Consider the following 26,327-nt stretch of genomic DNA (forward strand, 5'->3'; position numbering starts at 1 on the left):
AAAGCAGAATTAAAAAGTACAGTTAGATAAATTATGCCTTTTTTGGTAATGCTTTCCGCACTTTCCCATCAATGAGGTCATATCCTGGAGATTTTTGGTATTTAAAAAGCTATGATTGGTCTAAATATCTGACAACGAACATCAAAAAAATCCAGAATATCAATTTCGTGTGTATTTTTGTTTGTGTCTGATGATCAAAATTACTATGCTCATGAATATCAACAGATCATTTTCTTTCAGTCTAGTCTTCTGTTCGTTTAAATACAACCATTCCCTAGGCAGAGGTGTAAAATGACATATATGAAAACAACCCATTTAATAATTCATTCATATTTACATATCGTGGCCTATGCCATCAGTTAGTAGTATCTTTTTCCATTTATAGTCCCTTTAAAATTTAGTGTGAAAAAGGTTAACAAGCGGTTTCAACCAAAGCAATTAAAAGAAAATGATTTGCAGACACTTCACTAACAATAGACCACTTCCAAAATAGAACATCACTAAAATGCCAAGAGCTTAGTTTTTAAAAATCCAGTTAATTTTGCGACGATCAACAACCATGTCATCATTGGCGGAGGAAACACAAAATTTGAAGTTTCTTAAAATTCAACGCTACGCTATGGGCATCCTAGGACTGGATCTGGGGGTTACTTCTCGCAAGCAACTCATCAAATCACCGGGAACTTTAGCTTTCTTTACCTTTTCCATTGTGTTATTCCAATATGGATTCTTTAATTATGCCAAGGATAGCATCACCGATATAGATACCATCACCAGTTCCTTATCGATGTTTAATAAGGGTGGTCTACTTTTGTTTAAGGGGTCTATGCTTATACACTATGGTGGCAAGATGTTGAATTTAATATGGAATTTAAACTCTTTGGCCAAAGAAGGTATGCAGGTATATGGCTGAAAAGCAAACAATTGTTAAATTTTTTATAGAATGCCCCATATGTCTGCTGATATGTCTGATCCGAAGTGCTTTAGGTTTTTAAAAGTAGTTTTTCCTATTCCCTTTTTCGTTTCTCTAAAGCCAATGCCGAGGAATATGAAAAATGGTTATCGGAGAATCGGCGCGCCGTATTGCTGGCCAAATCTTATTTTTGCGCTTGTTTGACATCGGTTGTCTGTTGTGCACTTTTACCATGGCTTTTTGTAATCTATGAATACTTTAAAGGAGTGGAGCCTCATTTGGAGTTGCCCTTTGCAGTGAAGTCAGTATAAGGGGATCCTTAAAGCCTTTACACTTCTTTATTATATTTGATTCACCCTCGTAGATTTTAAGTAAACTTCTTTTCTTTCAGATTCCCCTACGATGATGGCGGTTGGATTGCCTCTTTGGTCATTTATATCTTGACATTAAGCCTATTGCGAGCCTTATCCAATACCTCCATAGGCATTGATACCCTGTTTGGTTGGTATATTTTCGCCATATCTGGCCACTTTCACATTTTACGTGATAAAATCCAAAAGGCGGCCATGAAAATAGATTTGTATGATAATCATTTGGATTTTCAACAGGACATTGCAGCATTTGTTACGTACCATAATCATGTGGCAATATTTGTCGAAGATCTGAATGAGCTTTACGGTGCCATATCATGGGCCGAAATAACTTTGAGTTGTTTGCAAATGTGTTTTCTTTTATATTCCCTGGGAAATGATCCAAATTTAGCTAGCATACCATTTCATTTTCTTGCCACCGCTGCTATTATAATACAGTTGATGATCTATTGTTTTGGAGGGGAAAAGTTGAAGTATGAGGTAAGTTTTGAAGAAAAGTCAAACATATTTACAACTTACTGTGTAATGGACAAGCACACACATACACACTATTACACGATATTGTGTACGTAGACCAGGGTTGAGCACATGTGGTAGTGTGCGTAATATTTCCAAGCCCATGGGCCTATGTTCTTGTGTCCTACAAATATTTTTGATCGCCAAACAAGCTTCCGCGAATCTTCTAGAACAAGGCTACGATCGCGGATGAGCTTGTCTTAGAGTCGTAGACGAAAACGAATCTTCTGAAAGAGTGTTCCGCGAATCTTCCCTATGTGTAGACTAAGAGTAAGTCAGAAGAGTCTTGAAAGATCTTCGAATCATGTGGGCAGTTGTGTAACAAACGAGTGTTTTGGAAGATTAATAAAATGGTCTTCTAGAAGAGTTGCGCATATAAGTATTTCTGAATATTTATTAAATAATGTTTTAAAAGAGTTGGGCGTTATTCGCTTGAAAGATCTAAAAATACAGATCAAGATTAGTTTATTCATCGAAAACGCAACAGCTACGAAAAAACTTTAAACAATGTTTATATTACTAGTCATGTTCGTCATATAAGCAAAGTGAGAATACTGTTTGGTGTTGTGGAAGTTGTCCACTCAAAACAAAACATCGCACCAGGCTTGAAAATAAAAGCAATAGCGAAAAATTAACTCATGTGATTAATAAACAAATCTTCTGGACGAGTATAACGCAATGAGTTGCGTAATAACCATTGCGAATAGTTGCTAAAACTAAAAACCGCACACGCAATGGGGATATCCATTGATAACATAGAAGAGTGTTTCGCGAGTCATACGAAAGATTATAACGCAATGGGTTGTAAGAGAATCGTCACGAAGAGTTTACTAAAACTTACGCACACGCAATGGATTGTCCAATGATATCGTAGAAAAGTGTTTCGAGACTCATACAGAAGAACAATTGCGAAAAAAATCTTCCAGAAGTTTGTTTTATTCATCGTGGATACAAACACTCTTCCAAAGTAATGAACAAGTAAGAGCGTGCTAAGTTCGGCCGGGCCGAATCTTATATACCCTCCACCATTGATCGCATTTGTCGAGTTCTATGCGCGGTATCTCTATTTAGACAAACATAGAATATTGAATAAGAACTGTTATGCTATTGAAGCTATATCAAGTTGTAGTCCGATTCGGACCATAAATGAATGCTGAACATTGTAGAAGTCATTGTGTAATAATTCAGTTCATTCGGATAAGAATTGCGCCTTATAGGGGCTCAAGAGGCAAAATCGAGAGATAAGTTTATATGGGAGCTATATCAAGCTATTGATCGATTCCGACTATATTAGACACATATGTTGAAAGTCATGAGAGAAGGCGTTGTACAAAATTTCTGCTAAATCGGATGAGAATTCCGCCCCATAGAGGCTCAAGAAGTCAAAATCCCAGATCGTTTTATATGGCAGCTATATTAGGTTCTATACCGATTTTCGCCATACTTAGCACAGTTATTGGAAGTTATAACAAAACACCTCATGCAAAGTTTCAGCCAAATCGGATGAGAATTGCGAGCTCTATTGGCTCACGAAGTCAAGATCCACGATCAGTTTATATGACAGCTATACCAGATTATGAACTGATTTGATTCATACTTAGCACAGTTGTTGTTTCAGTTAAATCGGACAAGAGTTGCGCCCTCTAGAGGCTCAAGAAGTCAAGACCTAAGATCGGTTTATATGGCAGCTATATCAAAACATGGACCTCTTTAAACCATACTTGGCGCAGTTATTGGAAGTGCTACCAAAACACTACGTGCAAAATTTCAATAAAATCGGATAATAATTCCGCTTTCTAGAGGCTCAAGAAGTCAAGATCTCAGATCGGTTTATATGGCAGCTATATCAGGTTATGAACCGATTTAAACCATTTTTGGCAGAGTTGTTGGAAGTCATAAAAAAACACGCTATGCCAAGTTTCAGCCAAATCGGATAAGAATTGCGCCCTCTAGAGGCTAAAGAAGTCTAGATCCAAGATCGGTTTATATGGCAGCTTTATCAAAACATGGACCGGTATGGCCCATTTATCCTATGTTAAAATCACAGCATTTGGTGCAGTTTTAGTATACATCCAGATGCTCAAAAACTTAATATTTTCTATATCTATCAAAGCAAACAGTTTACTGAGACTACTGCATACTATTTCATGTAATACTTCAAGTACTATTTCGAACTACTCCAGTTACTATTTCGTACTACTCCAACTTCTATTTTGTACTACTCCAACTTCTATTTTGTATTTCTTAGATACTACCCCAAGAACTACGAACTTCGCTCTACTCTAAATGCTTTCTCGTGCTACTCCATATGATACCTTGTTCTGGTCAGTATGGTACTTTGTGTTACTTCAAGCAACACGTACTACAACTACAACCAGTAATGTACGCAGTTAGAAGGAGTTCCAATTTAGGTTCTCATTTCCTTGAGAACCTGTCTGATTTAGCGGATGTGAACATTCTCAAGTTATTGGGCTTTTTAAAGCAATGTAGATGGTTCAACGGTAGGAACTAGAAGGCATATTTCTTCTTCTGCTCCTGTGGAATTACAATGGACGAAAACGTCTAAGTGAGTCTGATGGCAGACTGCCACTTAAACCTAACCTAACCTAACGTACTACTCCCAGCACAGCATGGTGCTAAGCCATGTACTTCTTCTTATTACTCCAAATACTACTTTGTACCTTCCGGTTGCTCAAGAAGTTAAAATGGGAGCTCGCTTTATATAGGAGATATAATAGATTCTATAGTTCGATTCAGACCATACATAGCATGTACGTTGGAAGCCATAACACAAAATCAGTTCAATCGTATAAGAACCTCGCCATCACGGTTCTCAACAAGTCAAATAAAAAGATCATAATGAATGACTCTGACTTGTTGTTCTTCTTACTTATTTTTTCAGAACGACTTGCTTTGCAAAGAAATCTACATGGTCATGCCCTGGGAGAAAATGCATCTATCGGAGAAAAAGTTGATATTAATCGCTCTAGTTCGCACCCAAAAGGAAACCATATTGAAGGGTTTGTTTTATCATCTAAATCAGAGTCTCTTGGTGTTTGTAAGTCCAAACATGTTACTCTTAACAACTGAATGCGTATTATTAATAAAATAATATTTTTTATTCCTCCTTAATTTATCGTAGATTTTTAAAACTGCATTTTCTTTCATCACTTTACTAGGCGCCATAAAGGAATAATAAAAAAACAAAATAATTGTATATCTTTCCTCCATCCGAGGTCCTTTTTAAGTTAAAGCTTTTACTGTTGTTTCGCTTAAAAAATCTGTGAAATAAAGCATATATGTTGTTGTATGAGCATTAAAATAGAAATTGGTTTTATTGTTCAAATCCCCAATTAATTTGGTTAAGGATTGCGCGCTTCAGGTCCTTAAGAAGTTCTATCGTAAAATCTGATGATGATGATGTGACTAAATTGCTACCAAATTAGGAAGGAAGTACACCCTCCAGATGCTCAAGAAGTCGAATCTAAAGATCTCCTAATAAGATCATTGTTGGCTGTTGAAAGGATCATGGTCATGCAAATTTTCTGAATAATCTGTCAAATAATTGGACCTCCAAGTTACAAAAGAAGTCAAGTCCGAAGAGGTTTTTCATATTTTACCGTAAGATTGGTTTATAAGAAAGCTGTCCTAAAGTTAACAAGAGTTGACCCAATTACAATCTCTACCTACAACTAAAATAAGTATTTGTTTAAATATATGAAAGAAATATAACTTAGAATGCATATATCTTCCTAAACGAAGTATCCAAAAATGGACCTTCACAAAGGTAACCCCAGCTCGTTTTAGTGTAATAGGCTTTAAAACAGACTCATTAAGATATTAGAATGGCTTTACGAGTACGAGAACGATGACGAAGAGGTATGCCATTTAAATCCATACTAGGCATTAAAATACATACTATACGTAAATAGTAAAAAAATATTTACTCCACCCATATACGGAATCAGCTTATTCATTACCACCCAAAAATTTGCTGATGTGAGGAACGCCCTGCTGTTATTCCTGAGATTATTTTTTTTTTTTTGGCAATTAAAGGGAAATACCATGCTACGAAAATAGTAGTTGTATGTATTGGGTTGCCCAAAAAGTAATTGCGGATTTTTCATATAGTCGGCGTTGACAAATTTTTTCACAGCTTGTGACTCTGTAATTGCATTCTTTCTTCTGTCAATTATCAGCTGTAACTTTTAGCTTGCTTTAGAAAAAAAGTGTAAAAAGTATATTTGATTAAAGTTCATTCTAAGTTTTATTAAAAATGCATTTACTTTCTTTTAAAAAATCCGCAATTACTTTTTGGGCAACCCAATATATCGCTTGGCAATTTCAATGCCTTTATATGAATCCCATATGATCTTAACTGATTTATGAATTTGCTCAAAGGGTTTGGGTCATTTGAGTTTGTATAGTCGGCAAACATGTCCGATTTGGGGACGGCCATTCAGTGACTTTCTCTGAAAATATATATTAGCTTCTTATTCTACTCTGAAGTACCTCTTATTTGAGACCCATACATTACAATGGTCAGCAAATACTTCCTATTTGGGTGGTGTTATTGGATGAGTAGAAACTTTTTCCGAATATTGATATCAGATTCGTGCAGTACTTCCAAAGATCTTTCATTTGAGTCCCATATTGCTATGCTCGTAAATTTGTGCACTTTGGGGGTGTTTTTGGAAAGAGGCAGCCCCCAAAACACTTGGTTCCACATTTGGATATCATATTCATATTCTACACTCAAATACCTTCTATTTGAGCCCTATATTGCGATGGTCAGTAAATAAGTCCTGTTTGGGGGTGTTTTTAGGGAGGGGAGGCCCCCCAACACTTGGTCGCACATTTTGAGTCCCATATTGTCGTGATTGATCTACATATCTATTTGGTAGGTTTTGGGGTGGGGCGTCCCCCCAGGTACCCCATCCGAAATTTGGATATAAAACTTTTGTTTTCAGGTGAGCAAAAGATAGGACACAAAATTTCGCTTAAATTGCACCCCCATCTCCGAGTTCTGGAGTTTCTGAAAATAAGAAATGTGTCACAAATCATTCATCAGTGGTAATGCTGGCGATATTTGTGAGTTATACAACCTAGTAGAAACTTCTCTACGAAGTGGTGCTGCTATACGGAATGCTGTTCAAACTCGGTATAAAAAAGAGGGCCCCTTATCATTGAGCTTAAGCTTAGATCGGACTGCATTCGTTGAAATGAGAAAAAAATTCCCCATTCCTTAATGAAATCTTCATGCGAAATTTTATTACATATTAACATTCTTGGATCAACCCCCACAATATTTTTACAGAAAACGCAATTCATTCTATTGCATTAAAAGTTCATACAAATATTAATGTGTGGTGAGTAAAAAATTATATATGATATTAGGGATAACCGTGGCGCATAGATTCGTATGTCCGGCCATAAGGCTGGTACTATGTTTGTTTTTTACAGCTGAAAAAACAAATTTATCACCATTACTTTTTTAAAACACAACAAAAATCTCAATAAAAACGTAATACTTTTATGAAGATTTTGTCAAAATTAATGAGGGAATGTCCTACCGAATGAAATTAGCAATTTGTTTTGCTTCAAAATCAATTATCTAAAAAAGTAATCACGAAAAAATGTAGCGAAAAACGAGCAAAGTACCAGCCAATGGGCTTAAAACCTGACGAAAATAATGCGAACTCGAAATGCCTAAAAATATTTTGAATATACGACTTATTTTTCGGTGTAAATGACCCATGAGGTGTTGCCATGTCAAAACAGAGTAAAAAAAAAATTTTAGGTATGGTTAGTCAGGTACCCATTTCCTTGTCCCCTTATTAGGGAAAAAGCATTAAATATAAAGCATAAAAAAATATAAAGAAATATGCAAGTTTCTTATTAAACCATGTGCACGATATCACACTGCATAAATGAAAATAATGTTTGTTAATGCTATAGAAAATGTAAGTAAATATGCGATAATATCAGCCGGGCCAAACTTTAGAGACCCATTACAATTGATATAGCCAATAATTAACACAGGTCAACTTTTTTTGGTGTGGGTATTGGAGGTCATCAGTGAATATCAACATAGTACAATCGAAGGATCAGTTTATATAGAGACTATTGTGGTGTTTATTTTAGCACTAAGTAGTGCAAATCACGATTAATCGCTTTTTGTTATTTGTTATTGCATGTTATCGATAACTTAGCCGTACAACTTTACACTGGTATTTTATCCAGAACATCTGACTTGCAATGGAAAGGACTAAAATTAAACACTGCATATATGTATGCATCTTATCATGATCGGTGTAAATATATGTCCTTATTTACAATTGTAGTATATTAAGTCTATTATAATTAAATGTAGAAGGGCATAAATTAACTGCATATATAATGTTTTTGCACAATGAGTTAATAACTGACACTTCTAGGAACTCACATTCTTGTTCAGCTCATATGGAAGCCCTATCCAAATATGAATTATGTTTGCCCATATGCAATCCCCAAATAACCTAATTCAATAAATAACGCAATGATTTATTCCTTTTATCGCTATCACAGAATGACGGGCGGCCATCTAATAATACAGACTAAAAGGACCACGTCCTGCTGCAACTGCCGTTAGAAGTCCAAAACGGGTTCCAAAATAGTATAAGTCCCATATAAATCAATCGGTTGACCAGTTAAATTCACTTCTTTGACTTCAATTTTAATTTTTGACTTTCAACATCCGTGTTAGATAAGGTTAGGTTAAAGTGGGAGTCTGAAATCAGATTTACAATTTTTTATCTCTATTGCGACATCACAGCAACGACAAACCATCCCTGAACTGGCAAATACAAGCTTTTTAACAAATTTAGCTACAGGAGCACTTACTCCATGCTTAGTACATATAGTTCAAATTTCATTACAACATGGAAGTTAATTATCATCCGATTTGGCTGAAATTGAGCAAGTGATATTCTTTTAAGTTTCGATTTTCGAATTCGACTTCTCAAGAACTAAGGATTCGAATTGGTATATACCTTAATATATCTCACATATTAACCGATCTTTTCGAACAGCGAACTAAAAATATGTGATCCATGGGCGAACTTAATAAACTTTTACTTATTTTCATACTAAAACTTAAGATGCTTGTTACTCCTCAAAATTATATGAATAATCATCCGATTTGGATGAAATTTTGCATGCGATATTCTCTTACCATTCGATTCTCTTACGATATTCGATATTCTCTTACCATTCGATTTTATGACTACCAGTATCTGAGTTGTTTGTGATCTAATTCACTCTAAACATTATATAACTACCATGAAAACCGCTTATTCTTTTTCATATGCTGAGTCCTGTTATGACTTCAAAAAACCATGCCACTATGAACATAAACCAAAGCCAGTAATCGGCTGATTGTGCACTTTAAATACTAAAAAGTAATCCGTAAAAACGTTTTAAGTCAGGAATCCCATGCTACTAACAAAGATCTTAACTGTTGTCTGGATCATTTCATTACATGCCCCTAAGTCGATTAAAGTCGGTGTTTGTTAACCGCGCAAGCCGAGCAATGACATAGAAAATGCTCCAACGTCTCATTATCTTCCCCACATGCTCTGCATATGCTATCACTTGCCGTAACTATTTTGCACAAGTGAGCTCGTAGTTCTATGTGTCTCGTTATGATACCGAATGCTATACTAATCTCTTTCTCACTTAATTTCAGTAACAGCCGCGTGGACCGTTCGTCCTCGTCCTCGTGTTATTACGATACCACCTAACGCATTCTGTGCTTGCACGAACCACCGGTGGTGGTTTTCCCCTTCTAATACTGGCAACATTTGTGAGGTACTATGCCATGTAAAACTTCTCTCCAAAGAGGTGTCGCACTGCAGCATGCCGTTCGGACTCGGCTATTAAAAGGAGGCCTCTTATCATTGAGCTTAAACTTGAATCGGACTGCACTAATTGATATGGGAGAAGCTCGCCCCTGTTCCTTAGTGGAATGTTCATGGACGAAATCTGCATATGCCACTCTGACCTTTAGTTTTAATCCATCCGTGAAGCATGAATTTCCTGATGGTAATACCAGAGTTTCGTCAATCCAGACAGTGCCGCTGGCAGCAGTGTCTAACAGGTATCTCAGCTATCCGGTCCGAAACCACTTCTATTCCTCATAGTCCTATCTGAACCTGTCGTCTCGTGCAATGAACCTTACTAAAGGCGGGTATATAAAATTCAGTCCAGCCGAACTTAATGTGATTTTTCTTATTTGGATGTTAAAACTTAAAATGCTTGTTTCCCCTCAAAATAAATATATTGCTTGAAAATTGTTTCAAAATTCTTAATTTGTACAAAATTTGGAATTCATTACTTGTAAATATTTTTCCCTTTTAACGCAGTTTATTTTTAGCTCAAGTTCATATAGTAATGGAATCTGATAAACGTTTTACCAGATTTTATGGTTTTTCATGTTTTGTTGAACATTTTTGAAAGATCATAAGAATCATTTTTATTCCTTTCAGTGTTGTTTTATTCCTCTTCCTACTCTCCCAAAACCCACCTACAAGAAAGTGTTAAAATTGCTTGCCTTGTAACATTTAATTGAATTTTTTTTTCAATTATTCATTACTATTTACATTTCGTGGTCGGTGCCATACATCTGTTTTGGTTTAAACAATTAGTCCAACAATTAGGCTACGCGTTAAAAAAGGGATAACATGCGGAGGTTGTTACAGCCAAAACAATTAACAAATAATTTGCAGTCTTTTCAAAAACAATCACCCAAAGGAAAATGGAAGAAATTTTTGAAAATTCAGTTCCAGATACGGACTTTAGAGACCATGTTGTCGGCGGCGCAAAGACAAAATTTGAAATTTCTAAATGTCCAACATTATTCAATGATGATCCTAGGCGTGGACATTGGAGCTACTGAACGCAAACATCTTATCAAACATCCTGTGACACTTGTTTTTTTTACAAGCTGCATGGTAACACTTCAATATGGCTTCATCAATTATGCCTTTCACAGTATTACGAACATTGATAGCATCACCAGCTCCTTGTCCATGTTTAATCAGGGTGTTCTGCTTTTGTTCAAGGGAGCAATGCTTATTGGTAAGGGGAGTAGTATGTTGAAACTCATATGGAACTTAAACTCCCTAGCCACAGCTGGTAAGTTCAAAAAAGCTAAGAGGACAAATTTTAAAAAAAGCTTAGAAGACAAAACTTTGTCGGTTAAGTTTAAATTTGTATTCTTTTTTCCCCTTACAAAAGCAAATTCTGATGAAAATGAAAAATGGGTATCAGAAAATCGTCGTGGAGAATTGATAGCCAAGGCCTATTTATATGCCTGTTGGATTTCAGTGGCCTGTGTAGCCCTTGTGCCATGGCTTTTTGTGGTCTATGAATACGTGAGGGGCTTGGAAACACATTTGGAGTTGCCTTTTGCACTAAAGTAAGTAGAATATCAAATGAAAATGTAATATCTGTATTAGCTTTGATAAAATATCATTATTTATTTTAGATTTCCCTTTGATGATGGAAGTTGGCCTTCTTCTCTTACTGTTTATATACTTACCATGCTCCATTTGAGAGGTCTCTCCAATACCTCCATAGGCATTGATACCCTTTTTGGATGGTATATTTTTGCCATATCTGGTCACTTTCGTATTTTACGTGATAAAATCGCCAAAACAGCCGTGAAGATTGATGTATATGGGGATCATACGCATTTTCAAAGTGATATCAAAATATTTGTTAGATATCACGATAAAGTTGCTAAATATGTTGATGATCTTAATGATTTATATGGGGCAATGTCATGGGCTGAAATTGCTATGAGCACTTTGCAAATGTGTTTTTTGTTATACTCCCTGGGAAATGATCCAAATCCTGCAAGTATTCCTTTTCATTTTGTTGCCTCTGCTTCCATTGTTTTACAATTGATGATCTACTGCTTTGGAGGAGAGAAACTAACAAGTGAGGTAAGATAAGAAGGTGGCAACAATTATCGAATATGTCGAAATCTACTTATGATCCGAACTTCCATAGAAACTTTTTACACAAAATCTGTTTGAAAAAGCCACTTGAAAATCGCCTTGAATAACACAGATCTCACTTTTTCCTAGTATATCAGAAGCAAGACGTTAAGCCGTCTTTATTCTTTTTTTCATCATAATCTAAATTAGAGCCCAACCTAAATGTGTATGTATCTAAAAGGGGTTTCATACAAGCCACATTTGGCGATGGCTAGTTAAATACCATAAAGTTACTCAAGAACTTAAAATGCTTATATTTCCTTAACAAGATGAGTTTAGCTTAACTCATCAATCCAAATTTCTGCGAAATTATGCAGTATTATAACTTAAAGACGAGACCTAATTATGCATTTTTATACCCTCCCCCATAGGATGGGGGTATACTAATTTAGTCATTCTGTTTGTAGCACCTCAAAATTTGCGTCTAAGACCCCATATAGTATATATATTCCTGATCGTCATGACTTTTTAAGTCAAACTAGCCATGTCCGTCCGTCCGTCTGTATGTCAAAAGCGCGCTAACTTTAGAAGGAGTAAAGCTAGGCGCTTGAAATTTTGCACAAATACTTTCTATTAGTGTAGGTCGGTTGGGATTGTAAATGGGTCAAATTGGTTCATGTTTTGATATAGCTGCTATATAAACCCATCTTGAGTCTTGACTTCTTGCACGTAGTGTTTTAGTATCACTTCCAATAATTGTTTTAAGTATGGCTCAAATCGGTTCATAACCTGATATGCCATATAAACCGATCTTGGATCTTGACTTCTTAAGCCTCTAGAGGGCGCAATTCTTATCCGATTTGGCTGTAGTTTTGCACGTGGTGTTTTGCTATCACTTCCAACAACTGTGCTAAGTATGGTTCAAATCGATTCATAACCTAATATAGCTGCGATATAAACCGATCTGGGATTTTGACTTCTTGAGCCTCAAGGGGGCGCAATTCTCATCCGACATGGCAAAAATTTTGAACCACGGCTTCCCCATGACCTTCAATATACGTGCCCAATATGGTCTGAATTGATCTATAGCTTTATACGGCTGCCATATAAACCAATCTCCCGATTTTACTTCTTGAGCCCCTACAAGGCGCAATTCTTATCCGAATGGACTGAATATATATTACACAATGACTTCTACAATGTCCAGCATTCACTTCATTTATGGTCCCAATCGGACTACAAATTGATATACAATAGCTCCAATAGCATAACAGTTCTTATTCATTATTCTTTGTTTGCCTAAATAGAGATACCGCAAACGACTCGTTGATGCAATCCATGGTGGAGGGTATATAAGATTCGGCTCGGCCGAACAAAGCACGCTCTTACTTGTATTTTTCTATATTTCTCTTCAACAAGTCAATAACTTTAATACTGAATTGCTTTAATAAGACGAAAAATTTAATTGTTACAAAAAACTTAAAAATATAATTAGGTAAACAATGACTGAGAATCCTTCTACAGAGCCGCCTTAGATACAACAAGTAGATGTCAGAACTTTTAAGCAGTTTGTTAAGTAGGTTAGGTTGAAAAGAGGGTGCAGGTATTAATCCGCCCCATGCCTCTATGGACATACACCTAAGCCAGTAGTCGGTTTTTTTGCGCTCTAAAAACTATAAAGTAACCTCTAAAAAGAAAATTTTAAGTTAGGAATTCCGTGCTACTTACAAAATCCTTAATTGTTTTCAATATCACTTCCCTAAGTTGGTTCATGTCCGATATTGTGTCTCCACCTAAGTGCCGGTATCTGTTAGACGCGAAAGCTGGGCAATGACAAAAGAAATGCTCCAACGTCTCATCATCTTCCCCGCATGCCCTACACATGCTATCACTTGCCGCACCGATTTTTCATAAGTGATCTCGTAGTCCTATGTGTCTCGTTGTGATAACAATAGCTATACTGACCTCCTTCTTACTTCCCTTCAGTAATAGCCTCGTCTTTTCACGATCTGGATCCCCCATAGGATTTTCGCCGTCCTACCGACCGTTTCGCAATGTTGCACGTGCATTCGTCGCCCCACCCTTAACTCGGACTGCGTTGACCAGAAAGGCTTCGGGTTAACCAAGTTTATTGAAGGCAGCCTCTGGCCTTCACCGCCAAATCGTCTGCCCTTTCGTTTCCCCTTACTCCGTTATGGCCCGGCAACCAAACGATACGGATTTTGCCATCCCCAGAGAAGGCATTAATCTCCTTCTTACATTGCAAGACTGTTCGTGACCTTACCGTCCTGGTTGTTATTGACCTTATGGCAATTTTAATGTCGGTAAAGATGTTCGCACTCGACGTCCTCGCGTTAGCACCACACCACTTCACGCATTCCGTGATCACCCGGATCTCCGCTTGTTAAATAAGAAGTTAAGCAATCCCAATATATGTGTGGATGTTTAGGATTTGTTTAGTTGGTAACGACAAACAACAAAGGTCTTCGACCTATGTGCATGTATCTGAAAGTGGGTTCATATAACCCATATTTTGCGGTAGAGCGTAAATGTTCTTAATCTAACTCAAAAACTTAAAATGCAAATACCTCCTTTAATACATCTCCTTAATCCAAATTTCTCTGAAATTGTATACAATTTTAACTTAAAATGCTTATACATATATCCCTAATAACAGGCTTTATTGCTTTTTCAATTAGCCTATAACTAAATTATTTTATTCTCATAATAGAGAGAGCTGCGAACTTCTCTTCCTAGTTTGTAAAACCGGTCTTGCTTAAATGTTTCTATTTCACTATCTATGACATTTCCGAAATTTATTATTTCAGAACGATATGCTTTGCAATGATATCTATATGGCTATGCCTTGGGACAAAATGTATCCATCAGAGATAAAAGCGATGTTAATTCTTTTAGTTCGTGCTCAAAGGGAAACTATTTTGAAGGGTTTATTTTTTAACCTTAATCAGAGCCTGCTGGTGTTTGTAAGTTCAAATAGTTTACACTAAAATTGTACATTGGTCTATAACTTTACATCTCTATTTACTTTTCTTTTGTTCTAGATTTTCAAAACGGCATTCTCGTTGATTACATTACTTGGCGCCATAAAGGAATAGACCGAAGTCAACGCTTCAAACCTTGCCATAAGCAATATGGTTCATCGCTTTATATATTTTAGCACCTAAATACTTGAGATCTCAATAAATGTTGCACTATACATAGTTGAAATATGAATACATGTACTTTTTCAGGGGCCAAAATTGCCTAAATATGCTTAAAAGTGCAGCAAAAGGTTGGGAAAGGGCAGACATATTATTTTTTGGCCTTATTATACCAGTGACGAGTTGTATTTTGGCTGAAAGAACTAGGAGATAGGTCCTGTGCTTTAATCTCCTTTACACAATTCAATGATAAAATTGTTATTTTTGTGTAAACTTCTGGCGCTACTGCCAAATTGGAGAACTCTCAAAATAGCTGAAAGTTCAGTTCAACAAACACTGTCACAACTGCGAAAACGGGAAGGAGGAGAAGACAGTTGAACAGCTTCTGTGTTGTTTCAACTTAGTATTTTAGGAAGCAGTTCCTTCACAATCTCATAAAGGTACCGGAGGTGAGTTATATGTTAACCTTGTAACATATAACTCAACTCACTAAGTTCAATAGGATTAACTGATACACATGAGTGGTATAATTATCAAAATTTTATATTGATAAATCGAGACCTAAATCCGACCTTTTCAAACGTGTCAGTTACTAATTCCTTCCCATAATATCTATGTCGTCAGTATAGACGGGCACCATGTGCTGTTTAGTGTCTCATGACTAACTTATCCGAACGAATATTTAAGGGAAAGGGCACAATCCCCCCATCTAAAACCTCATTTGGTATTGAACGGTTCGGAGAGGTCCTCTTTTATTTTTGGTGAAGATTGTGTCAAGGTGACTTGGAGATATTAGAAACTAAGCAACGGTTCTGATTGGTTTCAACTCAGGAAAATCCATGCTTATCTTGAGCTTACTTTATCTGAAATATGGACACAAACCCCCGCAGTGTCACCTGGGCAACTACCTTTAACATCCGCTGAAGGTAGCTAAAACGAGTTCACCTGTAGAACGATAAAAAGTTGTGTTGGGGTGTCGGGCTAGTAGCTCATCACGCGGAAAACTTGAGGTGATGGTCTAAGGACTCCCCAACAACACCTAGAGGTGACGAGGCATGAATTTGGCTGTGGATTTGTGGTTAGTCAAGGACTGGAACACCTTGACTCCAGGTTTATTCCGGTTGATTAGAGACTAGTCACAATCCGCATAAAATCCAAATTCTTCAACTTCAGCCTTTTTTGCGCCCATTCCCCGACGGGAAAGGACGAACTGACCAAGGATATTATCAACGAGCGCCTAGAAAAAGAACATGATCGCTTTCCCGTCCATGATATTTAAATCGTTCTGAAAGATTTTAATGCGAAAAAAGGGTAGGGAAATATCTTTGGCCCAGCAGTCGGAAAATTTGGCCTGGACGAAGAAACTTCCGATAAAAGATTGAGGCTAATAGACTTCGCCGCGGCAAAGAACATGGTAGTTAGCAGCACCAGATCCCAATATCGAAGGATTCACACGGCACATGGCTGTCACCCGATCAAAACACGAGATGATGTTGTCATAGATGGAAAGCGTACGATCGATCCAAGGGTTGAACAGCGATTCGAATCATTACCTTGTTCCAGCCAAGGTTCGCAATCGGCCTACTGAGGCGAGAAACGTTCGAACTGAAACTGAACATCAGAAAGCTGCAAATGCAACAAACGGCAACGGCATACTCCACTCGGCTGACTTAATTACCAGAAAAAAGCACTCCCCTTCCCGATAGTAAAGTAATGGTAAACCATTGCCCACTCCATGGAAAGAGCCGCAACATCCGTAGTTGGGTACCAAAAGCCTACCCCAAGGAACTCCTGGTACGACCAGAAGTTCAAAAAAGCTACTGAAGCCAAGAATACGGCATACAGGGCATCGTTACAGCCACTAGAGGAAAAACGTCTCTTCCGCAAGAAGAGGAAGGACATGGAAAGCCGTGAGTGTAGTCGAATCGAGACGTTCAGAAACCAGAATGAAGTTCGAAAATTCTTCAAAAGAATTAAACATGGCTTTTGTACAGACACATCCTCCTGAGACAGTGGAGCTTTAGACCTGATAAAGCCAGTGGGGCTTTAATCTTAATAAATCCACCATAGACCAGATATTTACACTTCGCCACATACTGGAAAGGACCCGATAAGGAAAAATCAACACCTACCAGCTTTTCGTTGACTATAAAGTCGCCTTCGACAACTCTATATGTTCAAAGGTACTTCAAGTCATTGCTGAGCTTGGTATCCCTGAAAAACTGATACGACTTTGCAGAATGAAGCTTGCTGATACACGCTCCTCAGATTAAATAGGAAAAAACCTCTCCGAACTGCTCAATACCAAATGAGGTTTCAGACAGGGGCATAGCATTCCGTGGGATCTCTTTAATATCCTGCTGGAGATGATTATACGGGATTTAGGTGTAAAAAGGCATGGCACACTACTCACAAGAGAACATATGCTACTTGCCTATGCCGACGACTTCAATATTATTGTTCGGTCACCAGAAAAAGCAATCGCAGCCTCTGGAAGTATCGAAAGAGAATCAACGAAAGTGGGTTTGGTAGAAAATGGACATAAGATAAAGTGGATGATATCAACTCCCACAAAGCCCGAGCAGATAAAGAAAATGGAAAAGTTGGAAACTACAACTTTGAGATAGTCAGCAACTTTATCTAACTCGGCACCGCAGTAACCGAAACAAATGACTCCATTTTTGGAATAGAAAGAAGGATAATATTGGCTAATAGTGCTAATTTGGATTAAGCAGGCAGATTTGGAGCAAAACCACCTCTTGACAGACGAAAATTACACTTTACAAGACACTGATACTACCCATGCTGTTTTATGGATCTGAAGCATGGATACATGTGAAAGCAGATGAGGCAGTATTTGGAGTGTTTGGGAGAAAAATCCTTTGTAAAATGTATGGACCATTTTGCGTTAATGGATGTATAGGCATCGTATGAGCCACGATCTGTATGACGACAATAGCATAGTTGAACGCGTTGGCTAGGTCATGAAGGAAACTTAAAGGAAAACGCAAAAGGGGAAGATCAAAAATCCAATAGAGTGACCAAGTGGAGAGCGACATCTCGAAACTGGGTATTAGAGATTGGAGCAGAAGCGCAGAAGGTCGAGACGCTTGGTCATCAGTGCATCTACGTTCGTCTAGAGGAATAAATTTTATGCAATGAAAGAAGGTCATGTCATCCTCCAAAGTTGAAATCGACTTTGTAGTCGACAATAAAATGGTTAGTGTCAAAAGTATTTTTAATGTGATGGGAAGAAACAAGGTTCGTCTTTAATTGGCCCATACGGCCTTGTCTTCTAATTGGTGTACGGCATGTATGGTATACAGCACACAACAAACATGCGATGAAGACGTAAATGAAATAAAAAACTTTTACGGTGCCATTCAGAAAAATAGAAAGAGAAGAATAATACCATTCTAAGGACAATAAAAGAAAATAACAAGAATGTGTATAAGATAAAAAAAGTAATGGAGGAAGGAAAGGCTTTAAAGTCAAATACTATATTGCCAAAAGTAAAACAAGTAAAAAGGCGATAAGTTCGGCCGGGCCGAACTTTGGATACCAACCTCCTCGTTTATATATGTAAAACACCTTTCGTCATAATCCGGTGAAAAATGTATAAATTATGCCCCAGCTTTTTCGAAATATATCGACTCGGGTATTGAGAAGCCTACTAAGTACAAGTCACTGTTAAATTTTGTAAAACAAAATATTGGTCTTTTTGGTAGCCATATCCAAATATAGACCGATCTGAACTATATACGACACGGATGTCGAAAAGCCTAACATTAACACTGTGTCAAATTTCAGCGAATTCGGATTACAAATGTGTTTTTTTATCGGGCCAAGACATTAAATCGAGAGATGGGTCTATATGGCAGCTTTATTTAAATCTGAACCGATCTGGGCCAAATGGAAGAGGGCTGTCGAAGGGCCTAACACAACTCCCTGTCCCATATTTCGGCGAAATCGGAATATAAACGCGCCTTTTATGGGTCTAAAGCCTTAAATCGAGTGTTCGGTCTATATGGCAGCTATATCCAAATCTGGACCAAATTGCAGAAAGTTGTTGAAGAGCCTAACACAACTCACTGACCCAAATTTCGGCGAAATCGGACAATAAATGCGCCTATTACGGCCCCAAAACCTTAAATCCAGAGATCGGTCTAATGGCAGCTATACCCACATATGAACCGATCTGAGCCAATTAGAAGAAGAATATCGAAAGGCCTAACACAACCCACTGTCCCAAATTTCGGCGACATCGCACAACAAATGCGCCTTTATGGGCCCAAAACCTTAAATCGAGAGATCGGTCTATTGGCACTTATATTCAAATCTGGACCGATCTGAACCATATTGAAAAAGGATGTAGAAGAGCCTAACTTAACTTACCGTCCCAAATTGTGGCGACATCGGACAATAAATGCGGCTTTTATGGGACCAAAACCTTAAATCGAGAGATCGGCAGCTGTATCCAAATATGGACTGATCTGGGTCAAATTGAAGAAGGATTTTGAAGGGCCTAACGCAAATCACTTCAGCACAATATCTCTATTTCTAAAGACTGTAGCGTGATTTCAACAGACAGACGGACGGACATGGCTAGAGTAAGGCTAGGCGCTTGGAATTCTGCAGAAATACTTTTTGTTAGTGTAGGTCGGTTGGGATTGTAAATGGGCCAAATTGGTCCATGTTTTGATTATATAGCTGCCATATAAACCGATCTTGGGTCTTGACTTTTTAAACCTCTAGAGGGCTCAATTATTAAACGATTTGACTGAAATTTTGCACGTTGTGTTTTGTTATCACGTCCAACAACTATGCCAAGAATGGTTTAAATCGGTCTATATCCTGATATGGCTGCCATATATACCGATATTGGGTCTTGACTTTTTCAGCTTTTAGAATGCGCAATTCTCATCCGATTTGGATGAAATTTAGCATGAGTTGCTTTGTTACCACTTGCAGCAACTGTGCTAAGAATCGGTCCATAACCTGGTATATCTGCCATATAAACCGATCTTGGATCTTGACTTCTTGAACCGCTAGAGGGTGCCATTCCTATCCGATTTGGATGAAATTTTACATGAGGTGTTTGTTATGACTTCCAACAACTATGCTTAGTATGGCACATAACCTGATTTAGCTGCCGTTTAAACCGATATGGGATCTTGACTTCTTGAGCCTCTAGAGGGCGCAATTCTTATCCGATTTGGCAGAAATTTTGTAAAACGTCTTCTCCCATGACCTTCAACTTACGTGTTCAATATGGTCTGAATCGATCTATAGCTTCACACAGCTCCCATATAAACCGATATCCCGACTTTGCTTCTTGAGCTTCTACAAGGCGCAAATAAAATGACTGAAATATTACACAATGACTTCTACAATGTTCAGCATTCAATTCATTTATGGACCGAATCGGACTATAACTTCATATATAGCTCCAATAGCAGAACAGTTCTTTTTCATTATTCTTTGTTTGCCTAAATAGAGATACCACGCAAAGAACTCGACAAATGCTATCTATGGTGGAGGGTATATAAGATTCGGCCCGGCCGAACTTAGCATGCTCTTATTTGTTTTCTTCTCATACCTCTCCTTCGTCTGGAGTGTTGCTACTGATTGTGGCCTTGCGTAGTATGTCTCATTCTTGGCTTCAGTAGCATTAACATCCAATTATTTCTTGCAGTGTATAACTTTTGCCTTCATTTAAGCACCTTCACACATAGAATTTACCTAATTTCAATTATTCAGTTTCAATTTCAATGCAATTTTCCATAACAACTCTTATAATATTCCCAATTAAAAGACAATTAAGTTAAAAGTGTGGTAAATAGTATTTAGCCAGTAATTGTCAAAATTGGCAATAAGCCAATTTTTCACACATTTTTCTTGCAGTTTTCATTGCGAATACTAAGGATAACGATGTCAGCGGAGCGGCAAAATTTGAATTGGTTAAGCGTTCAGTATCGTTCATTTATGATTTTAGGATTGGATATTGGAGCCACCCGACGAGAAGATTTCATAAAATCCCTGCGGAAACTTCTATTCTACACCATCTGCATGGTAACAATGCAGTATGGATTTATCAATTTCGTCATACACAGCATTACGAATATAGATAGCATTACAAGTTCCCTGTCCATGTTTAATCAGGGAGTTCTGCTGCTGTTTAAGGGAACGATGATTATTTATAAAAGAGGCAGCATGTTGGATCTTATATGGAATTTAAATTATTTGGCTAAAAAACGTAAGATCAAGGAAAATGGAATAAATGTAGTTTTCCACTTCAGAGGTGAGTTGTAACTTCAGCTCAGACTACCGGAGAAGGTGTCGCAGGTTCGATACTCTAAGAGCCTTGATCTGTCGCTACTCTGGTTTCTTAATGGACTACAAACTAAGTAATACTCCTTTCATACCACCACTTAGTCTAACAATTTTTTCAATTTATCATTTAAAGCTAGTGAAGAGGAATATAGGATTTGGGTATCGGAAAATCGACGTGGGGAATTGATAGCCAAGGCATATCTATACGCCTGCTGGATTTCAATGACTTGTGTGGCAATTATACCATGGATTTTTGTAGTCTATGAATGGTTCCAGGGTTTGGAAATGCATCTAAATCTACCTTTTGAACTTATGTAAGCTATACACTAGTATAGAAATATTTGAAATAGGTTTCCTTACGAATTTTTGCTTCTAGGTTTCCCTATGACGACGGTGGATGGCTTGCTTCCATGGCCAATTATGTTCTCACAATGCTGCATATACGTGGCCTGGCCAATACCTCCATAGGCATTGATACCCTGTTTGGTTGGTATATCCACGCCATTGTTGGACATTTTCGCATTTTACGTTACAAAATCAAAAAAGCTGCCCTGAGAATTGACTTACATGAAGACCACTCGCAATTTGTCCAAGATATTGGTGATTTTGTCGAATACCATAAAAAAGTCTTGCAGTATGTTGAGGATCTCAATCGTCTGTATGGAGCCATGTCTTGGGCTGAAATCACTATGAGCTGTTTGCAATTGTGTTTCCTTTTATACTCCCTGGCAAATGATCCGAATTTTGCAAGTATTCCCTTTCATTTTGTGGCCTCGGCATCGATAACATTGCAATTGACCATTTATTGTATTGGAGGTGAGAAGATTAAAAATGAGGTAAGAGGGCAAATGGGGTAAAATGGGTTAGATAATAATTTTTTTAGGCATCCTTCAATAAGTTCATTGTTTCACGATCTGTATGCGACGTCGAGCTGACAAACTATTAATTATCGCAACATTCTATATTTCTGAAAATAAATATCGATAGTTTCAAACGAAAATGAGAAGTAAAAATCGGAAGCAATATCAATGCACATACCGAATAAAACTAAATTTAATAAAGTCAGTTGGAAGTCTAGAAGGAATCATTACAAAACATGTTAGCCCAATTGGATGAAAACTGTTTCGCTATAGGCCTAATGTATCTTATAGGACATATTCAGTGTCAGATCGCTTATTTTTATTCAATTTTGCAAAAAAATTAACTTTCCGTAGTATCGATAGGAAAAACATCACTCGATAGTCAGACAAAAAATAAAATATCGATATTATGTCCGCTCTAGTGTAATGTCTTATTGAAACCACATATCAATCAAGTCCAACTTATCGAAGGGGGAAAAACGGCTCGTCTCAAGGCTCGATATCGTTCGCCTTGATGGTAACGTTTCTTCTACCGTCGCTTTTGAAGAAAAAAGGGACCTATTATGGTTTTATTTTTCTTCTCTGCCGAAAAAATTAAAAATAAGTAAAAAGGCATTAAGTTCGGCCGGGCCGAACTTTGAATACCCACCACCTCGGGTATATATGTAAACCCCCTTTCAATACAATCCGGTGAAAACTGGATAACTTAAACACCCAAATTCGGCACGGACACTGAGTGGTCTAATTAACATAACTCACTTTTCAATTTTGTAGAACAAAATATTGATCTTTTTTGCACCTATATCCAAATACAATATAAGCCGATCTGAACCATATAAGACACAGATGTCGAAAAGCCTAACACAAGTCACTGCGTCAAATTTCAACGAATTTGGATAAAAAATACGCCAAGACTTTAAATCGAGAGATCGTTCTATATGGCACCTATAACGAAATCTGGACCGATTTGGACCAAATTAAACAAGGATATAATATTTTATATCCTCATCATATTTTATTATAACTCCACTACTATACCCGTAGATATATCTTAATAGTGGTTGGTCTCGATCATATTTTATTTAGGTCCCGAAAATTCATATACAAGTAACATTTTCCGACAATAAATCTGCTTTTTATGGGATTAAGACCCTAAATTGGAAGATTGGTCTATGTGACAGCTATATCTATATAGTCTGATCTGACTCATATGTGGATCAGATGTCGGAAGGTTTAAAACAACTAACTACATAAAATTTCAACGAAATCGGGTAGTAAATAAAACTTTTATGAGCTTCAGACCCTTAATCGGCATATCGGTCTATATGATAACTATATCTAAATATAGTTCGATATGAAACATATTTGGAGCCACAAATAGAGTTCAATTTTACCATATTTGGGTCAGATGGAGGGTGGCTTAAGACAACTCACTGGTTATATTTCAGCAAACTGGGTAATAAATGCAGCTTTTTGGGTTGCAGACCCTAAAACGGCAGATCGGTCTATATGACAGCTATATCTAAATATAGTTCGAAATGAAACATATTTGGAGCTAATGTCGGGAGGCTTAGGACAACTCTCTGATTCAAATTCCTGCGAAATTGGGTAATAAATAAAGCTGTTAAGGGGCTTCTGACCCTTTATCGGCAAATCGGTCTATATGTCAGCTATATCCAAATATAGTCCGATCTGAACCACATTAAAGTTGGATATTGGAAGGCTCAAAACAACTGACTGTTTAAAATTTCAGCGAAATCGGGCAAAAAATAAAGCTTTTATGAGCTTAAGACCCATTATGGACAGATCCGTCTATATGGCAGCTATATCTAAACATAATCCGATCTGAACCATATTTGGGAAATATGTCAGGAGGGCAAAAACAACTCACTGTTTCAAATTTCAGCAAAATCGGATAAAAACTAAAGCTTTTATGGGCTTCAGACCCTTTATCGGAAGATCGGTCTATATGGCAGCTATATTTAAATATAGTCCGATCTAATCTATATTTAGGTCAAATGTCGAGAGGCTTAAAAAACCCACTGTTTCAAATTTCAGCGAAATCGGGTAAAAAATAAAGCTTTTATGGGCTTCAGACCCTTTGTCGGCAGATCGGTCTGTATGACAGCTATATCTAAATATAGACCCATCTGAACCATATTTGGGTCCTATGTTGGGAGGCCTAAAACTACTCACTGTTTCAAATTTCAGTGAAATCGGTTAAATCGGTTAAAAAACAAAGCGTTTTTAGGGCTTCAGACCCTTTATCGGAAGATCGGTCTATATGGCAGCTATATCTAAATATAGTCCAATCTAAGCCATATTCAGGTCAGATATCGGAAACCTTAAAACTACTCACTGTTTGAAATTTCAGCGAAATCGGATAAAAAATTAAGCATTTATGGGCATTAGATGCTTTATCGACAGATCGGTCTATATAGCAGGTATATCCAAATATGGTCCGATTTGGCCCGTTCAAGAACTTAACCAGCGTGCATCAAAAAGAAGCATTTCAGCTCAATATCTCAATTTTTGAAGGCTGTAGAGTGATTACAACAGACGGACGGACGGGCGGACAAACACACGGACATCGCTAAATCGTCATAGAATTTTACGTATTATAGGGTCGGAAATTTGATATTTCGATGTGTTGCAAACGGAATGACTAAATGAATATACCCCCTATCCTACCCTACGGTGATGGGTATGAAACTCAAATTTTCAGCAAAACCAGTAAGGAAAGGCAAAAGTCGGGCTGATCCGACTATAAAATACCCTACACCACCGAGTCTACGTTATACTTTGGATAGCACTAATATCCAAATTTAGTCAGACTTTAATTTTACATACCTATTGAAATAAGGAATAAAACCTTCTACGAATTTCTTACAATGGTACGAAAATTGTGGCTTCTACAGCCTTAGAAGTCGAAACGCATAAACGATTTATTTGGGAGTTTTATGTAAATCTAATTCGATTTTGATGTTATTTTGCATTGCTATTGGTCAACATCTCATGAAAAAATTTTTAGAGAACATTTTGTACTACGGCTTTAAATGGACATATATATGGGAGCTGTATATAAATCTGACCCAATTCTGAAGAAATTTTGCACATATATTGGGATGTCACTAAAAGCACTTCGTGCCAAATTTGGTAAAGATCGAACCAAAATTGTGCCTTCTACAGCCTTAATACGTCAAATCGGATGAAAGTTAAATATGGAAGCTCTATCTAAATCTGAGCCGATTTAGATGGAATTCTGAAATTATGCCATAGTTTCCTTTACGGGAAAGGAAATAATGCATATTTAGAAAATGCAAACGACGCAAACTGCACGGCATTGAGAGCAGAATTCTGCTTGCTGCATGTTCTTAGATAACTGTCATTAATCTATATTCACATGCGCCAGAACCAGTCTATGTACGATGTTAAAATTCTTTATCTTTATATAATTTATCTATGCACAATTATTTACCAACTTATTCGCAGAATGACATGCTTTGTGATGAAATCTATATGGCAATGCCCTGGGAAAAAATGAATCCATCGGAGAAGAAACTAATCCTTATACCATTGATACGCGCTCAAAAGCAAACATTGTTAAAGGGTCTCTTCTTTTACCTAAATCAAAGCCTGCTGGTATTTGTAGGTATCGAAAAACTGAAAGTTAACAATTTCAAAAAAGTTCTGATTTTCTTTCCATAGATTTTCAAGAACGCCTTCTCTTTCATCACATTGTTGGGAGCCATGAAGGAGTGAAGATATGAAACATTAACTAGCAATGTTTCACAACAAGCAGTTTAGCGGAACTTGAGTTTGAAATGTCTTAAATTGCTTGCAAATATCATCGAAAACCCAAAATTTTTTTAAAAAATAGTTGTATGGGTCTCTATCATTTCTCTTTGGAGACATAACAATTAACACTTAAAAAAATATAAAGCGTTGATTTTGCCAAATTAGGAAATAATTTGCTGAATGTTCGAACGCTTTTTCATAGTTTGCACTATTTATGTATTGTAGAAATTTCAAATAAAAGGCACACTAATATTTAAACGAAAATTAGTTTCACTGAAAATTATATTTAATAATTTTCGCTTTAAGTCTGGATTCAGGTCATACACCCAGAGAAAAATTGATGAAATAAAATAAAATAAAATATAATAAAATAAAATAAAATTAAATAAAAAAAT

The 26,327-nt window shown here is 37.0% G+C and overlaps 3 protein-coding genes across 3 annotated transcripts; all 3 read left to right on the top strand.

Moving 5' to 3' along the window:
* The first annotated feature begins 557 nt into the window (after positions 1-557).
* On the top strand, positions 558-5,030 carry LOC106091452 (odorant receptor 45a-like). The gene is made up of 5 exons (XM_013257975.2): positions 558-893; positions 1,034-1,214; positions 1,305-1,764; positions 4,703-4,858; positions 4,943-5,030. The coding sequence occupies exons 1-5, from the start codon at positions 560-562 to the stop codon at positions 4,994-4,996; spliced, it is 1,185 nt and encodes a 394-aa protein (XP_013113429.2). The 5' UTR covers positions 558-559; the 3' UTR covers positions 4,997-5,030.
* A 5,692-nt stretch (positions 5,031-10,722) lies between these two features.
* On the top strand, positions 10,723-14,949 carry LOC106091454 (odorant receptor 45a-like). Its single transcript, XM_013257976.2, has 5 exons — positions 10,723-10,974; positions 11,077-11,257; positions 11,327-11,786; positions 14,609-14,764; positions 14,843-14,949. The coding sequence occupies exons 1-5, from the start codon at positions 10,788-10,790 to the stop codon at positions 14,894-14,896; spliced, it is 1,038 nt and encodes a 345-aa protein (XP_013113430.2). The 5' UTR covers positions 10,723-10,787; the 3' UTR covers positions 14,897-14,949.
* Positions 14,950-21,332: 6,383 nt separating this feature from the next.
* On the top strand, positions 21,333-26,029 carry LOC106091451 (odorant receptor 1a-like). The gene is made up of 5 exons (XM_059365754.1): positions 21,333-21,348; positions 21,408-21,588; positions 21,651-22,110; positions 25,627-25,782; positions 25,843-26,029. Exons 1-5 carry the CDS (start codon positions 21,333-21,335, stop codon positions 25,894-25,896), a joined length of 867 nt encoding a protein of 288 aa, XP_059221737.1. The 3' UTR covers positions 25,897-26,029.
* The last annotated feature ends 298 nt before the right edge of the window (positions 26,030-26,327 follow it).

Source organism: Stomoxys calcitrans, chromosome 3 (genome assembly GCF_963082655.1).
Source record: "Stomoxys calcitrans chromosome 3, idStoCalc2.1, whole genome shotgun sequence".
NCBI classification, from domain to species: Eukaryota; Metazoa; Arthropoda; class Insecta; order Diptera; family Muscidae; genus Stomoxys; species Stomoxys calcitrans.